At 30.2% G+C, this 21,265-nt stretch overlaps 4 protein-coding genes and 1 long non-coding RNA gene across 10 annotated transcripts; 2 read left to right on the top strand and 3 right to left on the bottom strand.

The window, feature by feature from the left end:
• Nucleotides 1-71: 71 nt before the first annotated feature.
• LOC122575142 lies at nucleotides 72-4,342 on the bottom strand. 3 transcript variants are annotated; one of them, XR_006319331.1, is made up of 6 exons: nucleotides 3,875-4,342; nucleotides 3,231-3,359; nucleotides 1,179-1,370; nucleotides 655-854; nucleotides 388-570; nucleotides 72-283 (listed from the first exon to the last, which is right to left on the bottom strand). It is a non-coding gene; the product is annotated as an uncharacterized LOC122575142 (long non-coding RNA). The 3 variants fall into 3 exon arrangements; XR_006319329.1 differs by having other exon boundaries at nucleotides 3,231-3,955; XR_006319330.1 differs by having other exon boundaries at nucleotides 250-280; nucleotides 3,231-3,955.
• On the top strand, nucleotides 408-8,320 carry LOC122575139 (Usher syndrome type-1G protein homolog). The gene is made up of 7 exons (XM_043743688.1): nucleotides 408-614; nucleotides 2,922-3,065; nucleotides 5,368-5,640; nucleotides 5,786-6,059; nucleotides 6,274-6,582; nucleotides 7,155-7,356; nucleotides 7,469-8,320. The coding sequence occupies exons 1-7, from the start codon at nucleotides 592-594 to the stop codon at nucleotides 7,711-7,713; spliced, it is 1,470 nt and encodes a 489-aa protein (XP_043599623.1). The 5' UTR covers nucleotides 408-591; the 3' UTR covers nucleotides 7,714-8,320.
• A 143-nt stretch (nucleotides 8,321-8,463) lies between these two features.
• Nucleotides 8,464-14,869, bottom strand: LOC122575141 (UPF0472 protein C16orf72 homolog). Its single transcript, XM_043743692.1, has 5 exons — nucleotides 14,255-14,869; nucleotides 13,916-13,987; nucleotides 12,875-13,046; nucleotides 12,568-12,713; nucleotides 8,464-12,387 (listed from the first exon to the last, which is right to left on the bottom strand). Exons 1-5 carry the CDS (start codon nucleotides 14,445-14,447, stop codon nucleotides 12,245-12,247), a joined length of 726 nt encoding a protein of 241 aa, XP_043599627.1. The 5' UTR covers nucleotides 14,448-14,869; the 3' UTR covers nucleotides 8,464-12,244.
• Nucleotides 14,870-15,284: 415 nt separating this feature from the next.
• On the top strand, nucleotides 15,285-18,855 carry LOC122575140 (regulation of nuclear pre-mRNA domain-containing protein 1B). 3 transcript variants are annotated; one of them, XM_043743690.1, is made up of 5 exons: nucleotides 15,285-15,559; nucleotides 16,249-16,547; nucleotides 16,629-16,763; nucleotides 17,239-17,514; nucleotides 17,699-18,855. In XM_043743690.1, the coding sequence occupies exons 1-5, from the start codon at nucleotides 15,409-15,411 to the stop codon at nucleotides 17,846-17,848; spliced, it is 1,011 nt and encodes a 336-aa protein (XP_043599625.1). In that variant the 5' UTR covers nucleotides 15,285-15,408; the 3' UTR covers nucleotides 17,849-18,855. The 3 variants fall into 3 exon arrangements, with proteins under 3 accessions (XP_043599625.1, XP_043599624.1, XP_043599626.1); XM_043743689.1 differs by having other exon boundaries at nucleotides 15,292-15,559; nucleotides 16,249-16,553; XM_043743691.1 differs by having other exon boundaries at nucleotides 15,446-15,575; nucleotides 16,249-16,553.
• A 940-nt stretch (nucleotides 18,856-19,795) lies between these two features.
• LOC122575137 (nuclear envelope phosphatase-regulatory subunit 1) lies at nucleotides 19,796-21,265 on the bottom strand. 2 transcript variants are annotated; one of them, XM_043743683.1, is made up of 4 exons: nucleotides 21,205-21,265; nucleotides 20,596-20,667; nucleotides 20,320-20,454; nucleotides 19,796-20,238 (listed from the first exon to the last, which is right to left on the bottom strand). In XM_043743683.1, exons 1-4 carry the CDS (start codon nucleotides 21,227-21,229, stop codon nucleotides 20,084-20,086), a joined length of 387 nt encoding a protein of 128 aa, XP_043599618.1. In that variant the 5' UTR covers nucleotides 21,230-21,265; the 3' UTR covers nucleotides 19,796-20,083. The 2 variants fall into 2 exon arrangements, with proteins under 2 accessions (XP_043599618.1, XP_043599617.1); XM_043743682.1 differs by lacking the exon at nucleotides 21,205-21,265 and adding an exon at nucleotides 20,811-21,184.

Raw genomic sequence — 21,265 nt, 5'->3', positions numbered from 1 at the left:
ATTCAGGTTGATTTAAATTTCTCTTGTCTCAAATATACAATTAATCTATAAAAACACTTTCAAATTTCTACATAATTGAAATATATTAGATCAAATTGCATAGCTATTATAGAAAATACGCTAGTGTTGACAATGCTATAGCAGATTAATTTTTAAAAGGCAGTATAAAAGTTTGTCGGTAGAGTAGAAATAGATTGCACACGTATGCAACGGAATACTGAACACTAGGTGGCGGAAAGTATTCCTATGGTGGTACCAAACAGGTAAGCAACGGCGGGAACTGCTAAAAGAGCGAGAGAGGACTTATCAATGTAACGGTCGAAAGTAAGATAGACTTGGTGAGGGACCACAGAACACGGTCCAAGTAATACAGTAAGAGTATAATACCTTCGTTCGTTTGAGCAGTACACTGCTGGACGCCATACTCAGCGCGCGTGGCTGTTTCACTTTGCTCAAAATATGCAGGATCTATGATACTTGCATTTGTTGTTATCTAAAGTGCATCTCATAGAAAAAGTGCCAAAAGTTCTGCCTTCAGCAGGGATGTTTTGCCATCGGTAACGAAACTTCCTAAAGGGATAGAGGAACAGAATGACGTCCGAACGATTTCACAGGTGAATTTCCTTTTATACGAGCAACAAACTTTGTGCATACCTTTCTGAATTTTCATGTTTTTGTTTCTCTACCAATGTTACGCGGTACGCTTTAATATACTACAACAAGATATCTATCTAAGATCCAGGAAGCAGAGAAATGTCGTGGAGCCAGGTTCTTGTCTCTGGCTAAAGTGAAAAAATGACATGCCTGGTTAACCATGAGAACGAAGTATTGCACTTTGAAATCTTGACCACCAACTACAATTCGATAAGAAATCAATCGAAGAAATTTATTGTTTCATAATCACTGCAACATCACAGTTCAAAATTCACTTATTTTTAATTTCTAGTTTCATATATAGGTGTAGATATTTCCGGTTTTTTTTTGTGACAATTATAAAAAACGGAAGTTTAAACGGAACTTTTATTAATATAAATTAACTAGTACATTCAAAGATAGTACCGGATATTAATTGATCTAATAACAAAATTTTTGTAACAATACTACATCATTTAATATAAGTGATACGTGCAGTATAACTGAATGAAAGAATTTAAAAAATTTGAAGCATACCTACTTACCCAGAACTGTACAATGGCTATGATCATATAAGTACTATCTCATCGGTATATGTACATCATAGCACGCGTGCGGAATTTATGCATGAGAACACCTTTGCTTTTATTTGATTCAGCAGGAAGATTTATCATCCAGCCCACTTCTACGAGCACCAGTTGTATAATGTATACTCCACTTCTGAATATCACCTTTCACTGAAAAAAGTATCCATTTAATTAAAAGGTGCAATAATTTACTCTTCGAATAGAAATACTTAATAAACTAAATCATTATTTTGAGAATATAAAATGTAAATCGTCAATGTTCTATCTAATGAATAACGCATATACAGTTAGGTCCCACGAACTCTGTTCATCTGAAATATCTTTGTTATTTCAAACAATATGCGAAAGTATTACGAATTAAAGTTGTAGGATTTAAAGAAATACATACATATGGTAGCAGATAATGGTTTCTTTACAGGTAGATGCACAGGGAAGATAAGGAGATCAATTTTATTTTTCTAAATGCAATACCCAATTTTTCATACTTGAGTTTGATACCATAGCGGATTCTGACTATAAAAAGAAGGTACATTTATCCCAAACCTTGCCGTTTCTGAGATATTTGCTTATGTTCATCTGTTTACTTTCGTTATGAGTCATGCTAGAAGATGTACATAGTACTTCAAATGTAAACAAATAGTAGCCATACAAAATGGTACTGTTATGCTTTTGATACCATTTGTTCATTTTAGAAACATTTTCGCGCACTGTTTGAAATAACAAAGATATTTCAGGTAGATAGAGTTCGTAGGACACATTATATTTTCTTAGAAAATTTTATACATAATTATATACAATTATTATAATTTTTAAAAATAACAATTAAGAATCTCTTCTAATTTAATAAAAGTAATCATTTCTCTTACAACACTTCTACATACTTTCATTTAAGTAAAATCAATACGTGTCAAGATGTATTCATGGTTAATGATTTGTAACATAGAGAAAATTATCATGCAAGGAGCTCGTTAGAACTTTGTACGTACTTTCTCTGACATCTTCGCTCGTATTTTTCATTTAGGACTCTTTTCTCATTTCTTTTTTTCATATTACAAATAGACTCATACATCTTTAAAAATATATAAAATAAAATAGAATAACGTCAAATAATCGAAGTGTTAAAAAGTGGATGTAAACTTTAAGCGTTAAATTTCATTGTATACATACATATATATACGAATGTAAAATCTTGTATAATAATTCTTAATTAGGGAAAGACTAATTAAAAGAAGAAAACTCGAGCGAAGGAGAAAACGATGACGTGCTATGTCACATTATCATGACACAAGATATGCAGTTTAATTCATAAGTAGAGCTAGGAAATTATCAAGAAACGAGATAACTACATAGTAATGAAATATCTATTACTTCTAAATACATGTATAGCGGAAAGTGCTCCTACAATAAAAGATACTAATTATTTAAAGACTCAATGATCTTTTAGTAGAATACGACTTCTTTGTAATTCTAATTGTATTATATGTGAAAAGAAGTAACTTCGTGTATTATAAAATTTGTAATTTTGATTATTAATGTCTGTCATTAAAAAATCAGAATATTTTTGCGTCAAATATCATTGGATATAAAATCATATAATTGATATATTTATGTTTTAAAAAACATACTATATCAAGTATAACAGAATTCTTTAGCAGTTATATGTGATCAATAATTATTTGAAAATAATTGTTTTCTCTATAGAGCTGCACGCGATGGCGCCTTAGACATCTTAAAAGAAGCAACAAAAAAGGATTGTAACGCGCGGGATGACGGTGGAATGACCCCTACATTATGGGCAGCCTTTGAAGGTCATATAGATGCTCTGAGACTGCTCGTCGCCAGAGGGTATACTCGCAAAACTATTTACTTATAAATACATTCGAGAAACATCCATACGCATCACAGGGTTTCTACAAAACTATACTATACTATACTCTTTTTACGAGTTACAATTAATAACTAGTTTATTTCAAAAGAAGACTTTATCGCTGTATGTTTATATTAATTTACCATATCACTTGCAATAGCTCGTGGAAAATAGAATCCTTAAACAGAAACGATGTAATACCTCTCGATTCTTGGATGAACAGTTTTATCGTCAAGCATTTCTTATTTCTGGTTACATTCCTATTTCTGCATCTGCGCATTAAAACAGAAAAGGTTCGCGGTAAAATGTAACTGCTCACGCATGCACAGACGATACTTTTGATGTAATCTTTTGCACAAAATATTTTACTTCGAAAATGTAGATTTCTTAATAAATATGAGATATAAATATTAGATAAGATAAATTAAATATAAATACTATATTTTGAAACAAATAGTTCAATTAAAATATTCAAAAATCTCATTGCAACAAATTTGATCCTACTATATTGTATTACCGATTTTTTCTTTTTTTAACAATTTCTATTTATGGCATCTTGTAAATTTATTACTTAAAAAAGTAGACTTATGAACATGTAATATACGAAATTGAAGAAGCTTATACGTATGTATCTTTAGTTAACCTTGAAAGTCACATGTAAATTAAGTACGAGGCCGTTATGGTTAGTGAACGCGGAAACTTTAACAATACTCCATATGAATAACATTCACAAAACATGAAAAAAATTGTATTAATCGCTGAAACGTAGATTACTTTTAAAACGTACCTCTAATATGAAATATTCGTGGTTTCCTTTTTCCTTTAAGTACGTACATGTATGAATATACACGAGAGTTTTGTATTAAACGATGACAGATGTGCGAAACCGGAAATATATGCTATAATCTGGCATCTATCGACCCCACGAACGGAAATTACGGCCAAGCAAGCACCGATGGAAAACAATCGAATCGGAGTGGGAAACAATACGAACGGAACAAAACGCAGGGGAACGGAATGAAATGGAACAGGGGAACAAGGAATTGCCATTCATGTAATCATTTAAAATCGTTGTTGGACGTTAACCTTCTCTAGTTAAAATATTTACTTACCCATTTTGTAGACAAAATAAAATGCAGAAATTCTTACTTATTCTTGAAGTAACAGAAACATTCAATAATTCGATCATTGATGTTAATACGATCACTTTCTCTCGCGACATTTGAAATATTGAGCAAATAAATCAAATATCACTATAATTAATCAATTATAATTAGCAGAAATATAAATTTATATAATATTTAAAAAATGTAAGAAATCATGTTTTTAATAATTATCTTTAAATAATAAATCATGAAAGATATACATTATCACAAAATATTTAAATTATATGGATTATATGTATTTACATATTAAGCTTAAATATTTTTAAATACATACATAAAAAGAGTAATGTTTGATCACTGCGATAGAAGATATAAAATCTAGTATAATATAAAATAGTCACATTTCTTACACGTATTGCACTTACTGCTACTTACATTATTATATACGGATAGTACACGGTTTAATGTAGTGTATACAGTATCATTTAATAACATAATATGTATAAAAGGGTAAATGCATTTAATAGAATATTACTATAATTTTTTTATTCAGGTGTCTTCTATTATCTGTTTCAATTTCAATGTTCTATTTCTCAAGATTTATTTTGGATGATAATTCGTATGGGATCTTTGAAACTACCTTGCGACTGTACATTATTTCATAGGATCAGCGACGATCCGTGAAGAGGTGATATAAAAGCTGAAAGACAGCACGTGCCTTATTATGAATAAGATCATATGTCGTTCGACTGGCTTCAGTGTGGTCGACGAACGATAGAAATTCGATATAAGACCTGGTATCTTTCCGGAACTTTGTTCCGCTCGTGTGTCATTGCGTGACAGGATGTGATGCTACAGAACTCATTTATTCCCTCCATTCGTTTTCGAAGGTCAAATCCCCTAGGGTAAAAAAATATATTTTTAACAACGATTGTAAAAATGCAAACTATTACTACGTCGTTCAAATTTGTCAATAGGAAAATAATGACACCACATATTATACAAGCTATATTATTTCAACTACATTCTATTCTACATAATCCCTTGTACTTCAATGAAGATATTTGCAAAAGCAATATGGAAATGAACACGCAACTTCATCCTTGTGAATATATGCGCCGAGTAACAAGTAGCAGATATGGAATAATTTGTATTTTAACGATTTTCTTTGTAGAGGGGATCCCGACAAAACCGATTATTTTGGTAATACGGCCCTTCACCTGGCAGCGGCAAGGGGTCATGAATATTGCGTCAAGTTCCTTGTGAAATTCGGCTGCAATATTTGGTCATTGGATATTGACAGGCATTCAGCTAGAGACTTGGCTGCTATAAATGGTAGAGAGATGACTCTTCAGTTTCTAGATCTTGCTCAAGCTGATCAAGAATTAAATAATCGCAAAAAGAGTCGTTTACTTCGAGAAAAGGCAGAAAAAGATGCTGAAAAAAGGTATTTATACAATTATTTAAATATGTGCAAAAGGAGTATATAGATATAAGAATATGTAAAAGAATATAGTAAAAAAATGTTATACCTCAACACTGATACAACTTCCACTTTCAATTTTTATCATCATCAATTATGTATAAAACAGGTTAAAAGAATATATGAAAAAACAGAAGATGGCGGAAATCAGAGCTGAAAAGGAACAGAAAAAGTTATCAAAAGATCGAACGAAATTGGATTTAGCTACGGTTAACGAAACCGGCATTCTACCTCACAAACCCAGTATGTTGACCTTCAAAGGTCGAGTGAAGCCTTCACCAACATTCAGCGATATCGTTGGCACTACTGCAAAGAAACAAGGCAGTGCAGTATGCAGAAAAGCTTTAGCGAGAAAAGCCGTTGATGATTTCAAAGTAGTAGAGGTAAAAAAATATTTAAACTTACATATTTTTTAAGCATGATTGTAAATAACTAAGAAATGAATTTTAATACCAGCAAATAAGTTTATTAGTGTTTCTTTGAACATAATTCAATAATATAATTAAAAATCAACATTGAATCTATTTTATTTATATGTATAATATTTCTTTTATCAAAGAGAATTAAGCTCTGTTCTTTCTGATTAAAAATTTTTAGATTGAAGTAAATGGAAAAAAATCGATCCGTAGTCTCACTGGTCTTAGAAGAGATTCTGAAGTAATGTACGTAGGAACTTACGAAACGCAAACTCAACAAGCAGGAAGGAGAGGAAAAATCTCTGACGTTTGGGGTACACTAAGCAAAGCACAAAGTACTCCTGATCTCTTGGGCGATCGATCCTTTGACGAAGATATCGAACAAGATGATAGAGAAGACATGGATAGCGTAGGAGATAACGTTTTGCTGCAAGAACCGGCAAGTATCTTCAATCGACCTGGTTTTGGATCGGTAGCATTTCGAAGAGCGGTAAGTTCATGTATTATATTTTTGCATGGTAAAAGAGATTAAACGAGAAATGCCTATTAATTAATTTAAATGTTGTAGCGTGATATTTTATGATATCTTATATGACTACGGGACATTTTAATTAATTCAAATTATGATTTCACGAACATATAAAATTTTTATTGCGAAACGTTCCTTATAACAACCATTCACAGAATGCAGAATATACCTTAGCGTGCTCTATTTTTGTGATTATTTTACTTCACAACGCTTATTAATGTTATAATGACATACATAGCTGTAAAATTAAATGATTACACGGTTACTACTCACGATAATTGTTTTAAATAGTTACATTCCACCCAATTTGATTATATTACTCATTTCTTCAACGATATTAAAGACATTGAATTCGTAATGCATTTCAAATGCAAAATTAACAACAAAAGATATTAATATATTCATCTAAAGAATTTGTTAATATTACAATGGATAGATAATAGAATAATAGCTCATCAATATTATTGAAATGTCTCAAATATAATGATTTTATTTAAAGCAGTGTATAGAAGACTGCTGTTTTCTAACTTTAGATAACAACTACTTTCGATAATCTACCAGTCTCGCAAGTGGATGCACATGAACAAAATGGTAACTCTTGCGTGAATGGTTCTGTAAACGGATCTATAAATGGTCATAGAACCAACTCAAATGGGCACAACGAAGAAATCAGCATAGGAAGCGCAGGTAGTTTAGCTCGCCGACAGAGTATGTGGGATGATGATTTACTTTCAGGTAAAATCCTTTATATTGCTAAATTCTATTGCAAATTGTTAATATATTTATATGTTTGTTAAATTTTTATCTTAAATACTAATAATTTATATAAAATCATATATAATTATAGAGGAAGAAACCGATGAGGAATGGACACCATTGCAAAGATTTTTAGTTGCCAATAATCTTTCATCGGTACATCCGGTTTTAGAATCAGAACAAATTGATCTAGAAGCCCTAATGTTACTAACTGAAAGTGATATAGCGGCACTTAAACTTCCACTTGGACCTAAAAGGAAATTAATGAATGCAATAGCTAACAGGAAAAGGGCATTAGATGCTCCAGAAAATGTCATTAAAGATAGTAGACTGTGAAACTTGAAATATTACTGAGGAAACAAAAGAATATTAGCTTTATTTTCGAATATTTTAATCTTACCTAATAAATTGCTTAAATGCCTACTAAAAAATTATACATCTAATTTCTAACACAAAACTAAATTGTATACAACATATAAAAAATCAATACGAACAGTTGCACTTACGTTTTAATTATAGTTCATATAAAATTTCGCGTGATTGTATGATTAAAGTTATTTTAATTACACGGATGTGTAGGTGTTATAAGATTACATTATTTTTTGCTATAATCAAATCATCAGACACGATGTATCGCTCCTTGCCATTTTCCTTATAATTAATGTACTACAAAAAATATACTCATTTCCGGAAAAAATTAGAAGCCATAAAACTATAAATTGGTAATTCACTGTACGAACGACATGTGGAAATACTATTTCATCATGCAAAAATCCTAATTTTTTGCTTGTATGGTGCCTTAAAACAATAGAATACATTACTAAGCTAATCAATGTAAATGAGAATGTAAATGCCAATTTAATAGAATGAATCTTTATAGAGTCTTTAGACAATAGGATAAGTGAAATTAATTTTTTCTTATTGGTCATATAAATACAATATACAAAGTGTACAAATCGCATAAAACTAAAACATGTAAATATGATACGAATAAATATCGAAAACATTTTATAAAATAGTCTTATTTTGTAAAAAAATATATTAATAATTTGTACACAAAAGGCAAATACTAACAATATAATAATATCTTTTTCTTTGTAATTTTATTTGTAAATGATTATCTTACAAACAAGAGACGCAAAAATATACAAGCTTCTTATAGTCGCAAAAAATTACAGCACCATTTCTCGCCTCGCCGCGAACAGACATTTCATGTTCTCTTATGGTTTTTCCGTGTTCGTGCAAGTAGAATTTGGTGATACATTTGTTGTCAAACAAGTACATCACGTTGCGATTAATGTGCATCAGAATAAAAAAAATGGTTTGTAGAAAATTTGTTGGTGCCCTGTGTTTGACACGTACGCGTTTCTACACACCTGTATGATTAGAGTACGAACTACCATTATTGTGAAAAAGATATGATACAGAAGTGATTCTCGCGATCTCACCTACTAAGGCTGCCCGATTAATCGATTAATGAATAATAAATATTGATGTTTAACGTGTCCGATTATTCTAGAGTACTATCAATTTATTAATATAAAAACGGATTAATTTATTTTTACTATTAATCGATTAATTTCAGAGCCCTATAAGCTATATCTTCTGTTTCTATACACAACAGTCGGTTTTGCATAATGGCAATTTCACTGGAAACTCCTTTTGGCAGCAAATATGAATGACAAATTTCATTAAAGAAACACGGAAGTCATCGATTCACAAAAAGATTACTTATAACGTAAAATTTGATTTCTTCATAAAAGATATGATATTCATATCGTTTCCTATTCATTTACAATCTCAAAATATTTACTTACAAAAAATATCGCCTTCTAGCAGTTTTCATTATAAATGATAAGAAATTTTAATAAACCCGTATATTTTCTTTTGAAACTGTGCACAATATTTTACACTGACTGTATAAATAAAAAATATCGTATCAGTATAAAAGACAACATAGATTACTAACAAGATTAACTTCCTATGAGAAAGGGAAAGCTCCCTATATACGTGGGAAAACTTAGTTTGCTGGTCTTGAAGTGTCGTCTCACGTGTATGAATAGTCTTGCATTATACAAGGTAGGAAAATGTCAATTATAGTAACAAATTCTTGCAAATAGTCGAACAAGTAACACGTTATCAAATTATAAACAAATATCGATTTTCTTACGACCAAAAGCAAACTTCTCAAATATAAATCGAAAATGTCTCTTTACTAAGAAAGGGAAAATAAAGATGACAATGCCTGTACAAAATGACTCGATGTTCCATCATTGACTATTATTTTCTTATCAATAACGTATTCCTAAGTATGGCATCTTCAGCGTGTTACTTTCTTCTATGTAAATGTTTGAGTAGAATTACCTTTGTACGAAAATCTACCAAGAAATGAATCAGATCAATAGAATATTATCGTCTGAAAAACTTAAAAACAAATAATGCGACTAAATTTTTTACGTACAAAGATACTTCTCGATATAATATTATACATTTCGTTTGAATTGAACTTTCAGAAGTTTCAAAAACGTGACCCTGCGTAACCAAAGTGGTCAGGAAAATTGAGTCAAGTGGAATCCTTGGAGTTTTATTAATTGCCGATCATATGATAAATATTATTAAAGCTATCGCATAGTTGTCGATATCAATAATGATAATATTAGCAATACCCCTAAGGCTATTGTTTTTCGTTATCATTATAAACGTACACTATATTTACAACTGAATAACAATTTTTCGCTTGTTTCCGGAACGGTGCTCAAACGATATGGAGGAGAAGGAAACAAACAGAAACAAGTTTGCTCCTAAGTGATTTTCGAAGAACGAATGAAAGGAAATTCGAAACGTGAATAGGAAGAATGAACTTTGTTCTTAAATAAATTTATAGGCAGTTCGATTAAAACATTTTCGAATTTCCTATAATTGATGATCTTCAAAATTCAAGTAGAAGCAGTTACGAGGCACAACACTAGAAATAATATACATGTACAGTGACCTTATATCCGAGTGATGAATCATTTCAATTTCTTTCTTTGAACATAATGCTTCTTATAAAATATGCACGTATACATACAAATACATATATATACATTACATGTGTATATGTGTATGTGCATGTACAGCAAAGAGCTGCCTGTGTCTCTCCGACAATGGCTACATCTAAGACGGAAAGCTCGTTTATTGATTAAATCCATACTAGAAATTGTGGAAAAGTAGATACCTTTACATTGCACGGTTTTCATACTGACTTTGCCTGAGACACATCTTTACTACACACTGCTCAACCCTTTGCTTGTAACAAATACGCAAAAAAATAAAAATCAACTTCGATACTATGATAATCTTCCATCATTGATGTCAAATACAAGAAGATTGGAAGAAACTTTTTATAGAAACTTTTTATCTGTCGATTCTGTTTGATATAAGCATTGCTTACCCTAACTTGCTTAAGATTTATAACTACACAAAGTCTATTTAAGAACCTTTTATCCATTAGTTACACAATTATGAGCACCCGCGACACATATGGAAAGAATAAGACGTGAACATCATTTTTCAGCATTTTCCTTGAACCTTGCTTCTAAACTCGATCTCATGTTATTTAAAACTTAGGCGTGGATGTCATAACGCGTAAAACATAGTAGCAAACACTTTTCGATTGCTTCCAAGGGATCGCACACAAAACAAATAAAGCAGATGCACAATTACAAACAAGAGGGATTGCAGAAACAATTAAATATATTATCCAAAAAACATTTTTATGATTCCTCTACATCCTATAGAGGTCATACAACAGAAAATGTAGATCCCTTGTTTTTACATGATAAATAAAAATTACAGAATTACAGAAACCAATTCATTAACACATTGTTTTTCATTGCTTTCACTTATGTTCTTATTCTTTCTCCCATCACATATTTCCCTTATATCACCAACAAAAGTCGTATAAAATGTGATCTTTTTATTCACAAAAGCGTCCAAATACGAATTATCTATGATCATTTAATAATCATAACAATATTATAATCAGAGAAGCGATCCTTTGGATTGTGAAAGAACAATCTACAGTCATTCTCTCCCCGTTCCCTTTTTTTCCTATAAAATTACAATCATGGACAGTAATATAATTACAAAATACTAGATCACCAATTCATCACTTGTCAAACATCGCACTCGAACAAATTACAATATATTATGAAGTGATTAAAAAATATCATGAAATATTAGCTACTAATTTCAAGATACACATTAATTATGTGTAAAGCATATTAGTTTCAGCTTTTAACATCTTATAGTTTGTTTGGCAAGGTCTATACTCTTGGTTTATAAATTGATCAACTAATAATCACATATACAGATTTTTGCACAAGAAACGATGACATACACTCCGTATGGGCACTTTGAATGGTATTTTGCAACACGTTTTCATTACTTCACAACTTATATATATATATATAAATAAATAAATAAATAATTTTCAAATAAATTCTAATCATTTTCTTGTGGTAAATTTAAAAACTTGAGTTAACAAATTAATACTTCTTCAAACAATAATACAGTAATTTCGATAGCTCAATTACTCCTCGCAATTAAATTAATTATTTAATAACCAAATTAATTGCTCTAATCAAAGGACCAAAACTTTAAAATTGATATTAATAAATAATAATAACGTAACTTGGCAAATATTATAACAATGGAGATATACGAACGTGTTTCATATGGCAATGCAAGTCACTGCCATCTTCTTGAAGTGATTATGTTTAACCGAGAACACTATGTAGGGGAGTTGAACCGTTAATAATTAATTTATCAATTGATTAATTAATGGGGAACAAGGGAGCGAGGCTACTTTACACATCGCGCGCCGTTACATAAAACGCGAACGTTTGTGCGTGGGAGATCCCATATCCACATCGTGCGAAGCAGGCCGTTTATGATGTCGAGCGAATTCGCTACTAATAAAGGCTGACAATTCGGCTTGTCTCCCAGTGCGCCGAGATATTGGTGAACCTACACACAATTTTTAAAAAGAGATTTTGATTATTTAAAGACAATATTAATTACAGGGAACAGAATTTGAACATCAACATAAGGATCTTTCCATCATTATAACTAACACAAAATGATTTCAATAATTCATGGTAAGCTTAATTTTTTTTACATTTACTACTATATTGCAACAATTCTTACCAGATAATGCAATTGCTTCTCTAAATGTATGTAATTCAGGATCAGGATCACTACCAGGTAGTGGTGTTGGTGCAACAACCATATTTGGTGCTGAACTTTCTGATGAAGGCGAACTACACACCATCATTCTTGGCTTAGGTGAACTTCTGCAAATTTATTAATCAAATTAATTAAATTTATAAATTAAAGTACAGTAACATGACATTAATGCTTTTCTCAGCTTCTGAAATTTATTTTATACAAAAACTATAGAAAACATATTTATTTGTACATTAAATATTATTAAAAATATTGATACGATACTTACCTGTGTGAATGTGACCGAGGTGGAGGTGGTTTTCCAGCAAGATATGCTAACAGGTCTTCTCTACGAATCATACGTCTCTTTTTCCTAGCCCAATTCATTATTTCTTTACAACGTTTTTGTCGTCCCATTTCTACACCTAATTCACTGCAGCGACGCATGCTGTCCATTGAATCTGTAGAAATGTGTGTTACACTTATATACCAAACTTTGTTAAATATATAACTTATATGATTATCAACAGAACTAACTAAGGAAAAAAGGAAAAATTGTTATCTATAAACAGCTATAGTTAAATAGATATTTGAAATAAATAGAAATCCATGTTATTAAGATTATTAATAGAAGACATAATCAATGAATAATTGAAATAAAATTAAAATCTTTTGTAATATGGTCATAAACTTAAATCTAATGTTCATAAAAACAATTAACGTTTTGAAAGAATTATTAGAAATTAAAATAATAATTTAAAAATGCCAATATTAGCTTTCTTTAAATTACAATAGGATAGAACAAATCAAAATTTTAAAATAAAAAACCATTAAATTTATTCCAAAATAAACAATTCAAAAATATCAATAATTATCTATAAAACAGGCATCATAGTCAACACATGTGAAATTTGTACTGATGAACATTTGATATTATTTTATTATATGACTCATAATTATCTGCAAGAATGATCTAATTTTCGGGAAATGATAGGAATGTTTTCTATAAATATTCGTAATAGTCCTGAAAGTTTGCGTCAATTAACAGCTGACCTTCAGTATTGGTCAGCTGTGCAAAGCGTTCTGACGCATATGTACATGCAAACACATTATCAATGTGTGTGAATGTGGATGTGTGTACGTGTGTGGATGACGGCCGTGCAAAAGGATGACCGAATAGTAAGACTGTAGATAAAAAAAAAGAAAAGAAAAGCTGACACAAAAAAAATAATATCGTAAAGAAAGAAGGAAAGATCACGAGAGAGAAAGACAGAATGTAGGTTTATCTTGCTCACATTGTTGACAAGAGAGACCAAGGAAGTGCACGCACCTTTGTACAACGACGTGACGGTACCTGCGGCAGTCTGGAAGGGTAGCCATAGAGAGACACCCTGCGTACGATCTGTAAAAGAGCAAAGCCGAAAGGAACTGGTTACACGATCAGATCGATATGCAACACGCGGCGAAAAAAGGGAATCGAAGCAAACGAGAAGCGAGAACAGTGGCGTATACTCTCGTATGTCGCACAAAATGGATGTCACGCAAAATGGTAACTACAACGAGGTAGCAAGACCGTTTGCTGCTCGTAAACATCGTATAGATATCGTTCTGAAGATGAGCAAAAAGGAGGACAGGAACGGCGATCGGTATTATCGTTGAATTAACTTACCTTTGTACAGCTGGGCGATGGCCGACGCTGTCGTCTGAAAACTCGTCCACATCTGCTGGGAATAGAGTTCCTTTTCGTTATGCAGTTGCGTTTCGTAATCCGGTTCCGTTTCCAGTGCCTCAACGCACTGTTGTTCCCAATTGCTGTACCAGAGATCCATTAGGGGATCCTCTTCACTCCTATCTTCGTTCATGGTTTGCCGTCCTCCAGACTTTTTGCGAACTCAACCCACCTCGCCCACCCACACGCACTCACGATATACACAGAAATCGCGTAACCCTAAACTCCGTCGTATTTTCTCGTTCCTTGTATTTCTTTTACTTATCTCCTCTTCTGCTCGTCTACTTCACGTAACGCGAACGCGGTAGCTCGCATGCACACCACCCGAGTCAGGTCGCGGCCATTACGATGAGCCTCGCTCGAGGATCGCACAAGTCTCACGCGCAACGAAACACGAAATACGAATTGGCAGGTTCGAAGAACGAACTAACCCAACGATACATAATCCCTTTTTCACCCCTCGACTGCGACGACGCACTGATCTCTGGCGGTCTCTGGAAGTCACTGCTGCGCTCTATTCAAGGCGATCCAGTACCCTCTACTCGTAGTTCTTACCAAAACCATGCACAGTTGATAAAGAAGAATTTGCAATTTTATTCTTTAATATGTATATATGCATTTATATTTCTTTGGTCTATACTCGTTGATTTGTCTCATTTAAAAAACCTTTAATACCTTATATATGTAAAATGAAATTAGAGTACACTTTGCTTTGATAGCGTATACTTACTAATATTATGAATTGTTTCTTCTTCAAGTAAAATAATGTAAGAAATTCTATCACATGGGCATATATAATACGATAATAACTGTTATTGACTACCAGAAAATATGAGTAGCATTTTATCTGTACTGTAATATTTGAATTATCGATCATGAAATTAACAACGCAATCCGATGTAGTTCGAAAATGTCTCCGAAAGGTGTCGCTGATTGTTGAAATGACGAAAATAATATGCGGTAAAGTGCAACGTTTTATACGCCGTTCGTGTTTGTATTTCAGCTGTTGAGTCGTACAGTTGTGCGGCTCGTGAGTTGGGATACGTACGGTTTTATACATCTTTTGCTGACAAAACAAACGTTCTAATTTAAAAATGACAGGGTTTACAGAAAGTGCACTTGTGAAAAGATTAATGGACTTAAATCCCTCTCAACAAAGCATTCAAACACTTTCTCTTTGGTTAATTCACCACAGAAAACATCATCCAACCATCGTGAAAGTGTGGTTTAAAGAGATGTGTAAAGGTACGTGACGCTTGTCGTAAGTATATCTTTGCTATTTATTCTATATTTAAAATTTTAGACACATGGTCGGATATTATTTTCTTATCGAATTATTTTAAAAAAGTATTACAAATCGAATACATGTAAAATAATCTTCGAAAAATGTCTAGGTTAACTCGTAAGTTAGATTCTCGCTACGTAATTATGAACATACTTTTCGTAACAGTATGTCAACTGCAAAATTGTATTTATATCGTTAGTATTTATTTAATACAATCAGAATATGTTATATTTTACATGATATTATAATTTTCAATGTAAAAGTAAAATTCAGTACATAATATTCTTTCACATATACAATGCAATTGTTATTAATTCTTTATATAAATGACATCATTATTTAGAGTTTTTTAAAAATATTTCTCCATTTTTTACATGTTAGTTGTTCACTTGTCACATTGTAATTATATTACATAATATATGTTTGAACTAATTATCTCATAACTGTCATAATTTGTTTTATAATAAAGTGTTATAATAAATCTGATTTACTGTATAATTACAACTTTTCTCATATATTACATTTCGTTACAATTTCAATTTTAACAGAAAAAATGCAAATTAGTTTATTTTTTTTATATACAATTGATTTATAAAATTGATAAATTTATACTTTATCAAGAATTATTATTATTAACATATTTTTACAGTGAAGGATAATCGTAAGCTGATGTTTATGTATTTGGCAAATGATGTTATTCAAAATAGCAAAAAGAAGGGACCAGAATTTGGAAAAGAATTTGAGACAGTTTTACCGAAAGCTTTTGAACATATGAAGGGTTTTGATGAAAAGACAAGGGAGAGATTAAATAGGCTACTTCAAATTTGGGAAGAGAGAGGAGTTTATGATAAGGCACAAATTGCAGAGTTTAAGGCTGCTTTTACAGATACCTCAAAAGATCCTGGAACACCACCTCCAAAAAAGAAATTTAAGAATGACATAGAAAAAGTAAAGGTAACATAAAACACTGATTTCAGATGATGTTAAGTATAATATTTCTAATTATGTTATATGTATCATACGTTGCAGAAAGATAAAAAGGAGAGAAAGAAATCAGAGACTGAGGTTGAAGTGGATGGAACCAAAGAACTACATGTGACACTAAGTCCTCGTACTCCTGCTGGAGACCCACCAGAAACAGAGGAACTCATCAAAGCCTTAATGGTTAATACCATTTATAAAAACAACAAAAATTCGGAATATGTATCGTTAGCAATAAACTATCTTATATATAGAAAAATATATGTTGAATCCATAAGGCATATTGGCAAGCATATTTACAGTTTGATATTTCCATCCCCAATAGAAATTTTAATCATTTCATAACCATCTTTTTTATTCTTAATCTACTTCACAATACATTTTCTTTTTGTGTTACTAAACAATTTTTATTTATTTATTGCATAAATAATAAAATAGTAACATTGGATTTATTTAAAATTTACATATATAGCCTTTTTAATCTTTTAGAAGTAATATTCTTATTTAATAAAACGTAGTTTTATGTAAAAGAATACCTCACCCTCTTAAATGATCCATTCATATGATCATGTAAATAGTATAAGACAATTACATTAAACATGTATATATACATGAACATATTGAAGGCAATTATTAAAGAATGCCTTCTCTATTTCAGGATTTGGAAAACACAGCATCCTCAGATGCTGGTGTTAGAGAACGTATTGCCTCTCTACCACCAGAAGTTTCTGAAGTTTCGCTTCTTGCGAATTTAGCAGATAGAGCAGCTGCAGATCAATTAAGTGTTGCAGTAAATGAAGCTGCTGCACTGTTAGCAGATTATAATGGACGACTCCAAGCAGAAATGGAAGACAGAAGGAGATTGCTAACTATGCTCAGAGATTACACTTTGGCGCAAAGGCAATTACTTCAACAGGCACAAGCAACATTAGAAGTACGATTGTACTCTTTTTAGAAAATAGATCACAAATATCTATTAAAAAAGTATATATATAAATAAAAAAATATATATACTATTAATACTTTTTAATATTAATATTAATATTAATACTTTTAATACTTTTTATATAATTTTAAATATATATATACATATAATACAAAATTTAATAATGTTACAGGACTATAAAGAAAAACTTAAAAAAGTATGCGCTGTCCGATCTGAGGTGAAATCACACATTTCCAATTTACCTGATTTGACACAATTACCTGATGTTACGGGCGGATTGGCACCACTTCCTTCAGCTGGTGATCTGTTTTCTATGCACTAGCACGTGAGTTTAGAAAACTCGATTATTGAATTATTTTTTAGTTCCATGCATAAATGCAACCATGCTATGTTAGCTTGGTTTTTGTGATGAAATATATCTTATATTATAACTTTCTACTCTTCAATATTTAATACATTAAATATTGATCCTCGCATGTAATTACAAAGAAAGGTACTGATAAATGAATATCACAGGATCGTTTTACAAAATATTTTAGTAATGTGAATAAAGCAAACGAACCAAGTAATTGTATAACATTTCAGAATTTATAAAACTATAGTGCCAGTCATTTTCAATGTTACATTTCATTTGTAAATTACCTACTTTTTGTTTTTTGGGTTTTTAAGTAAAACGCAAATGAAAGTTAATTTTTACTAGGATATCTTGAAAAATGAAACAAAAATTTTTGGTCCAAAATTAACAATGTTCCTGCTTTCATATTTTATTCATAAAAAGTATTTAATAAGTTAATAACTTTCAAATATATTACTCGTAAATCGAGTATATTATAAAGAAATAAAACGGAACAAAAATATGAATAAACATGTCTATTATTTGAAGTTCTAAATGATACAAATTGGAAATTTTGTTTTCAATTTAATTGTTCCACTGAAAACTTCCAATAGAAATGAAAAAGAAAAGTACATATTTATGAAATAACAAAATATATTATATATGTTAAAAATATGCACTTAGAAATTGGCAAATACAGAAAATTTTTAGTTGTCCAGACATTGCTATTAGCAATGTTAGAATTAGAATGTTACACTTATAATACTTGGTAATTATCCCTTGTATATATATATATCGTAGGTAATGTAATACTGGGACTGAGAAACGCGTTTTAAATACATAATGCTATAGTTGATTTTGAATGAATACTGATCTGCGTAAATAAATAATATTGTATATGTAATATTGTACGAAATAAATCGCGTGATTGTGCATTGCGAAAATTGTAATAATATGCAGAATATTAATACGAATAAATGTTTTGATCGTTATAATAGTATGTTTCATTTAATAGTCATAATTCTGCTTTATAGTAAATATTTCAATGTTATTGTCATTGTCTATGTTTCATTACTTATAGTATGATAGTACTGTTGATGACTTAAAATAGTTCGATTGTAATTAAAGTTATTATAAAAAGAAACACACACACGACCAATAAAAATAAAAATTAATCTGCATATAAAATTTAAAATAGTACATTACATATATATTTAATGAACATAACAAAGAATTTTACTTGTTTAAAGTATACTAATAAAATTTATTTTACATTTATATATATATATATATATATACACTTATGATGTTACATGTATCATTTATCTATATATGAATTTAAATTACTACAACACCTTACATTTATACTTATATCTTTATACATGTCATATATATTAATGAAATGCTAAACAAAAATTTTAACATGTATCAACTCTCAGCAAATATATGGGAAGAAATATAAATATTATATATTTAATTGATTGAAAAATATTCACAACATTATATATCTAAATTAAAAAAGTTTTTAAATCACAATAATATATAAATAATATATATAATATTATATATATATAATTTTTAATTTAGATATATAACATTGCGAACATTTTTCAATCAAATAAATATATAATATTTATATCTCTTGCCATATACATACGTTTTCGTATATATATACATACAATAAATAAGAACATTACAAATATTCTTGTATTTAAGAACTATATTATTTATAACTTATATTATTTAGAAAGTTATGACGTACATGGAATAAAATATATATCAAATTACATTTATCATTGCTTTGAAATAAGTTATTGTAAACCTATTAATTGTTATTGCTTCGATACAAATGAAAATTATTGTATCATCTGTTCGCAATCATTTTTATTATGTTTATTGTTTAAGAGTATTTAGAATGAATGTACATGAAATATATATAATTTAAACATTTTTTACTATTTTTCAAAATAATTTTATGAAATACAACATTTTTTATATGTGTATTAATTTTAATATATGAATAGAGTTTAAAAAATAAAAGATACCAACTTGAATCTTTTAAATACTAAGTACAACAAGAAAATATCTTAAATCTAACACTAGTATCAAAAATGTGTCTTATACATATAGTATACATATATTTTTTATTGACACCCTGCATAGCAATTCAGGTATTAATGAACACTTCAGAAACTAACGTAAAATCTATATCATTTCTATTTTTTAAGTTTCATGATGTCGTGATCTCGTTGGTTTAAGAATAAGCTTTCCAGTATCATCACAACTCATATTAAAATTACTAAGAACACTTCTAGCTCTTTGAGTTATGATACTTGGTGCAATTACACGTCTATGGACTCCCATCATAAATAATATAACTGAAACAAATTAAGCGTATCCATTTCTATACCTATATATATGTTACCAGAAATAACACAGATCATGTTTATCATATTTACCTAAAATAATACTAGCAATTGCAAAAAATGGATGATTACATAGACTTTGTGTAAATGATACTGCTGGTGTATTTGGATCTGTTAACCAATGCCATGCGCCAACAGCGGTACACACAGAAATGAAACCTAACAGCACTGAAAATAGTGTTACATTAAATATACATAGAATAAATTTACATCAAGTAACAAAATGAATAAGCAACATTAATGTTACATTATCATTTAATAAGAGAGTTTTATAAAATATAACAGACACAGATAAATAGAAAAACATACTTCTCCAACGCAAAGTGGCTGGTTGTAAACTAGCAATTACTTCAGTAAGTCGTCTTTCAAAAGCTTTCAGATCTGAAAACAACAAAGAGTTAGAAGTTACAAGCAAACACAATATAACCTGAAAACTGATCTTATATTTGCTACTATAACATTACTGCTATTTCTCACCAAATGCGTTAAATGAATCGTTTAAATTACTAAATTGTTACTTTTACCTTCACATACTGTTTGATCTAAAGACATGTTTTACTTCTTTCATATGTATACATTTAAAGCAAACGGATTACAAATAATTCCGATTATAAAATCACATCATGCACGCCACTATCGTGGAAAATACGAATTATCACATAAATAAATATGTAATTATATTTTTGATAAACATTTTTATACGGACATTCACAAATACGACATAATACTTTAGTATTGTTAGATATTTTCTTTTGAATAAAAAATTAATAAAGTCTAATTTTTCAAGTAAGAATTCTTAATAGCGATGTTACGTTTTTCAGAACTTAATTATGTTTAAAGACTAGGACTATAAAAATTAAACAAATGGAAACAATTAGAAATAGGAGATTGTGGCAAACAGGAAAGATGTTGCTTTACATTCTAATATAGTTCCATTTTTCATAAGAAAGATTTCCCGGGCGAACGTGCATTTATGTTG

Source organism: Bombus pyrosoma, linkage group LG14, assembly GCF_014825855.1.
Source record: "Bombus pyrosoma isolate SC7728 linkage group LG14, ASM1482585v1, whole genome shotgun sequence".
Classification (NCBI taxonomy): domain Eukaryota; kingdom Metazoa; phylum Arthropoda; class Insecta; order Hymenoptera; family Apidae; genus Bombus; species Bombus pyrosoma.
The sequence above is the reverse complement of the archived record's forward strand: the minus strand, read 5'-3'. Positions and strand labels throughout refer to the sequence as shown.

Coding starts and splice junctions, on each gene's coding strand:
- LOC122575139 (XM_043743688.1), top strand. CDS start 592: ATGACGTCCGAACGATTTCACAG. Junction 5,641..5,785: donor GAAAAAGATGCTGAAAAAAG/GTATTTATACAA, acceptor TGTATAAAACAG/GTTAAAAGAATATATGAAAA. Junction 6,060..6,273: donor ATGATTTCAAAGTAGTAGAG/GTAAAAAAATAT, acceptor AAAAATTTTTAG/ATTGAAGTAAATGGAAAAAA.
- LOC122575141 (XM_043743692.1), bottom strand. CDS start 14,447: ATGAACGAAGATAGGAGTGAAGAGGATCCCCTAATGGATCTCTGGTAC. Junction 13,047..13,915: donor CGTCACGTCGTTGTACAAAG/GTGCGTGCACTT, acceptor ACATTTCTACAG/ATTCAATGGACAGCATGCGT. Junction 12,714..12,874: donor CCTCGGTCACATTCACACAG/GTAAGTATCGTA, acceptor ATAAATTTGCAG/AAGTTCACCTAAGCCAAGAA.
- LOC122575140 (XM_043743689.1), top strand. CDS start 15,409: ATGACAGGGTTTACAGAAAGTGCACTTGTGAAAAGATTAATGGACTTA. Junction 16,764..17,238: donor AACTCATCAAAGCCTTAATG/GTTAATACCATT, acceptor TCTCTATTTCAG/GATTTGGAAAACACAGCATC. Junction 17,515..17,698: donor AGGCACAAGCAACATTAGAA/GTACGATTGTAC, acceptor ATAATGTTACAG/GACTATAAAGAAAAACTTAA.
- LOC122575137 (XM_043743682.1), bottom strand. CDS start 20,838: ATGTCTTTAGATCAAACAGTATGTGAAG. Junction 20,668..20,810: donor AGATCAAACAGTATGTGAAG/GTAAAAGTAACA, acceptor TGTTGTTTTCAG/ATCTGAAAGCTTTTGAAAGA. Junction 20,239..20,319: donor AATTGCTAGTATTATTTTAG/GTAAATATGATA, acceptor AATTTGTTTCAG/TTATATTATTTATGATGGGA.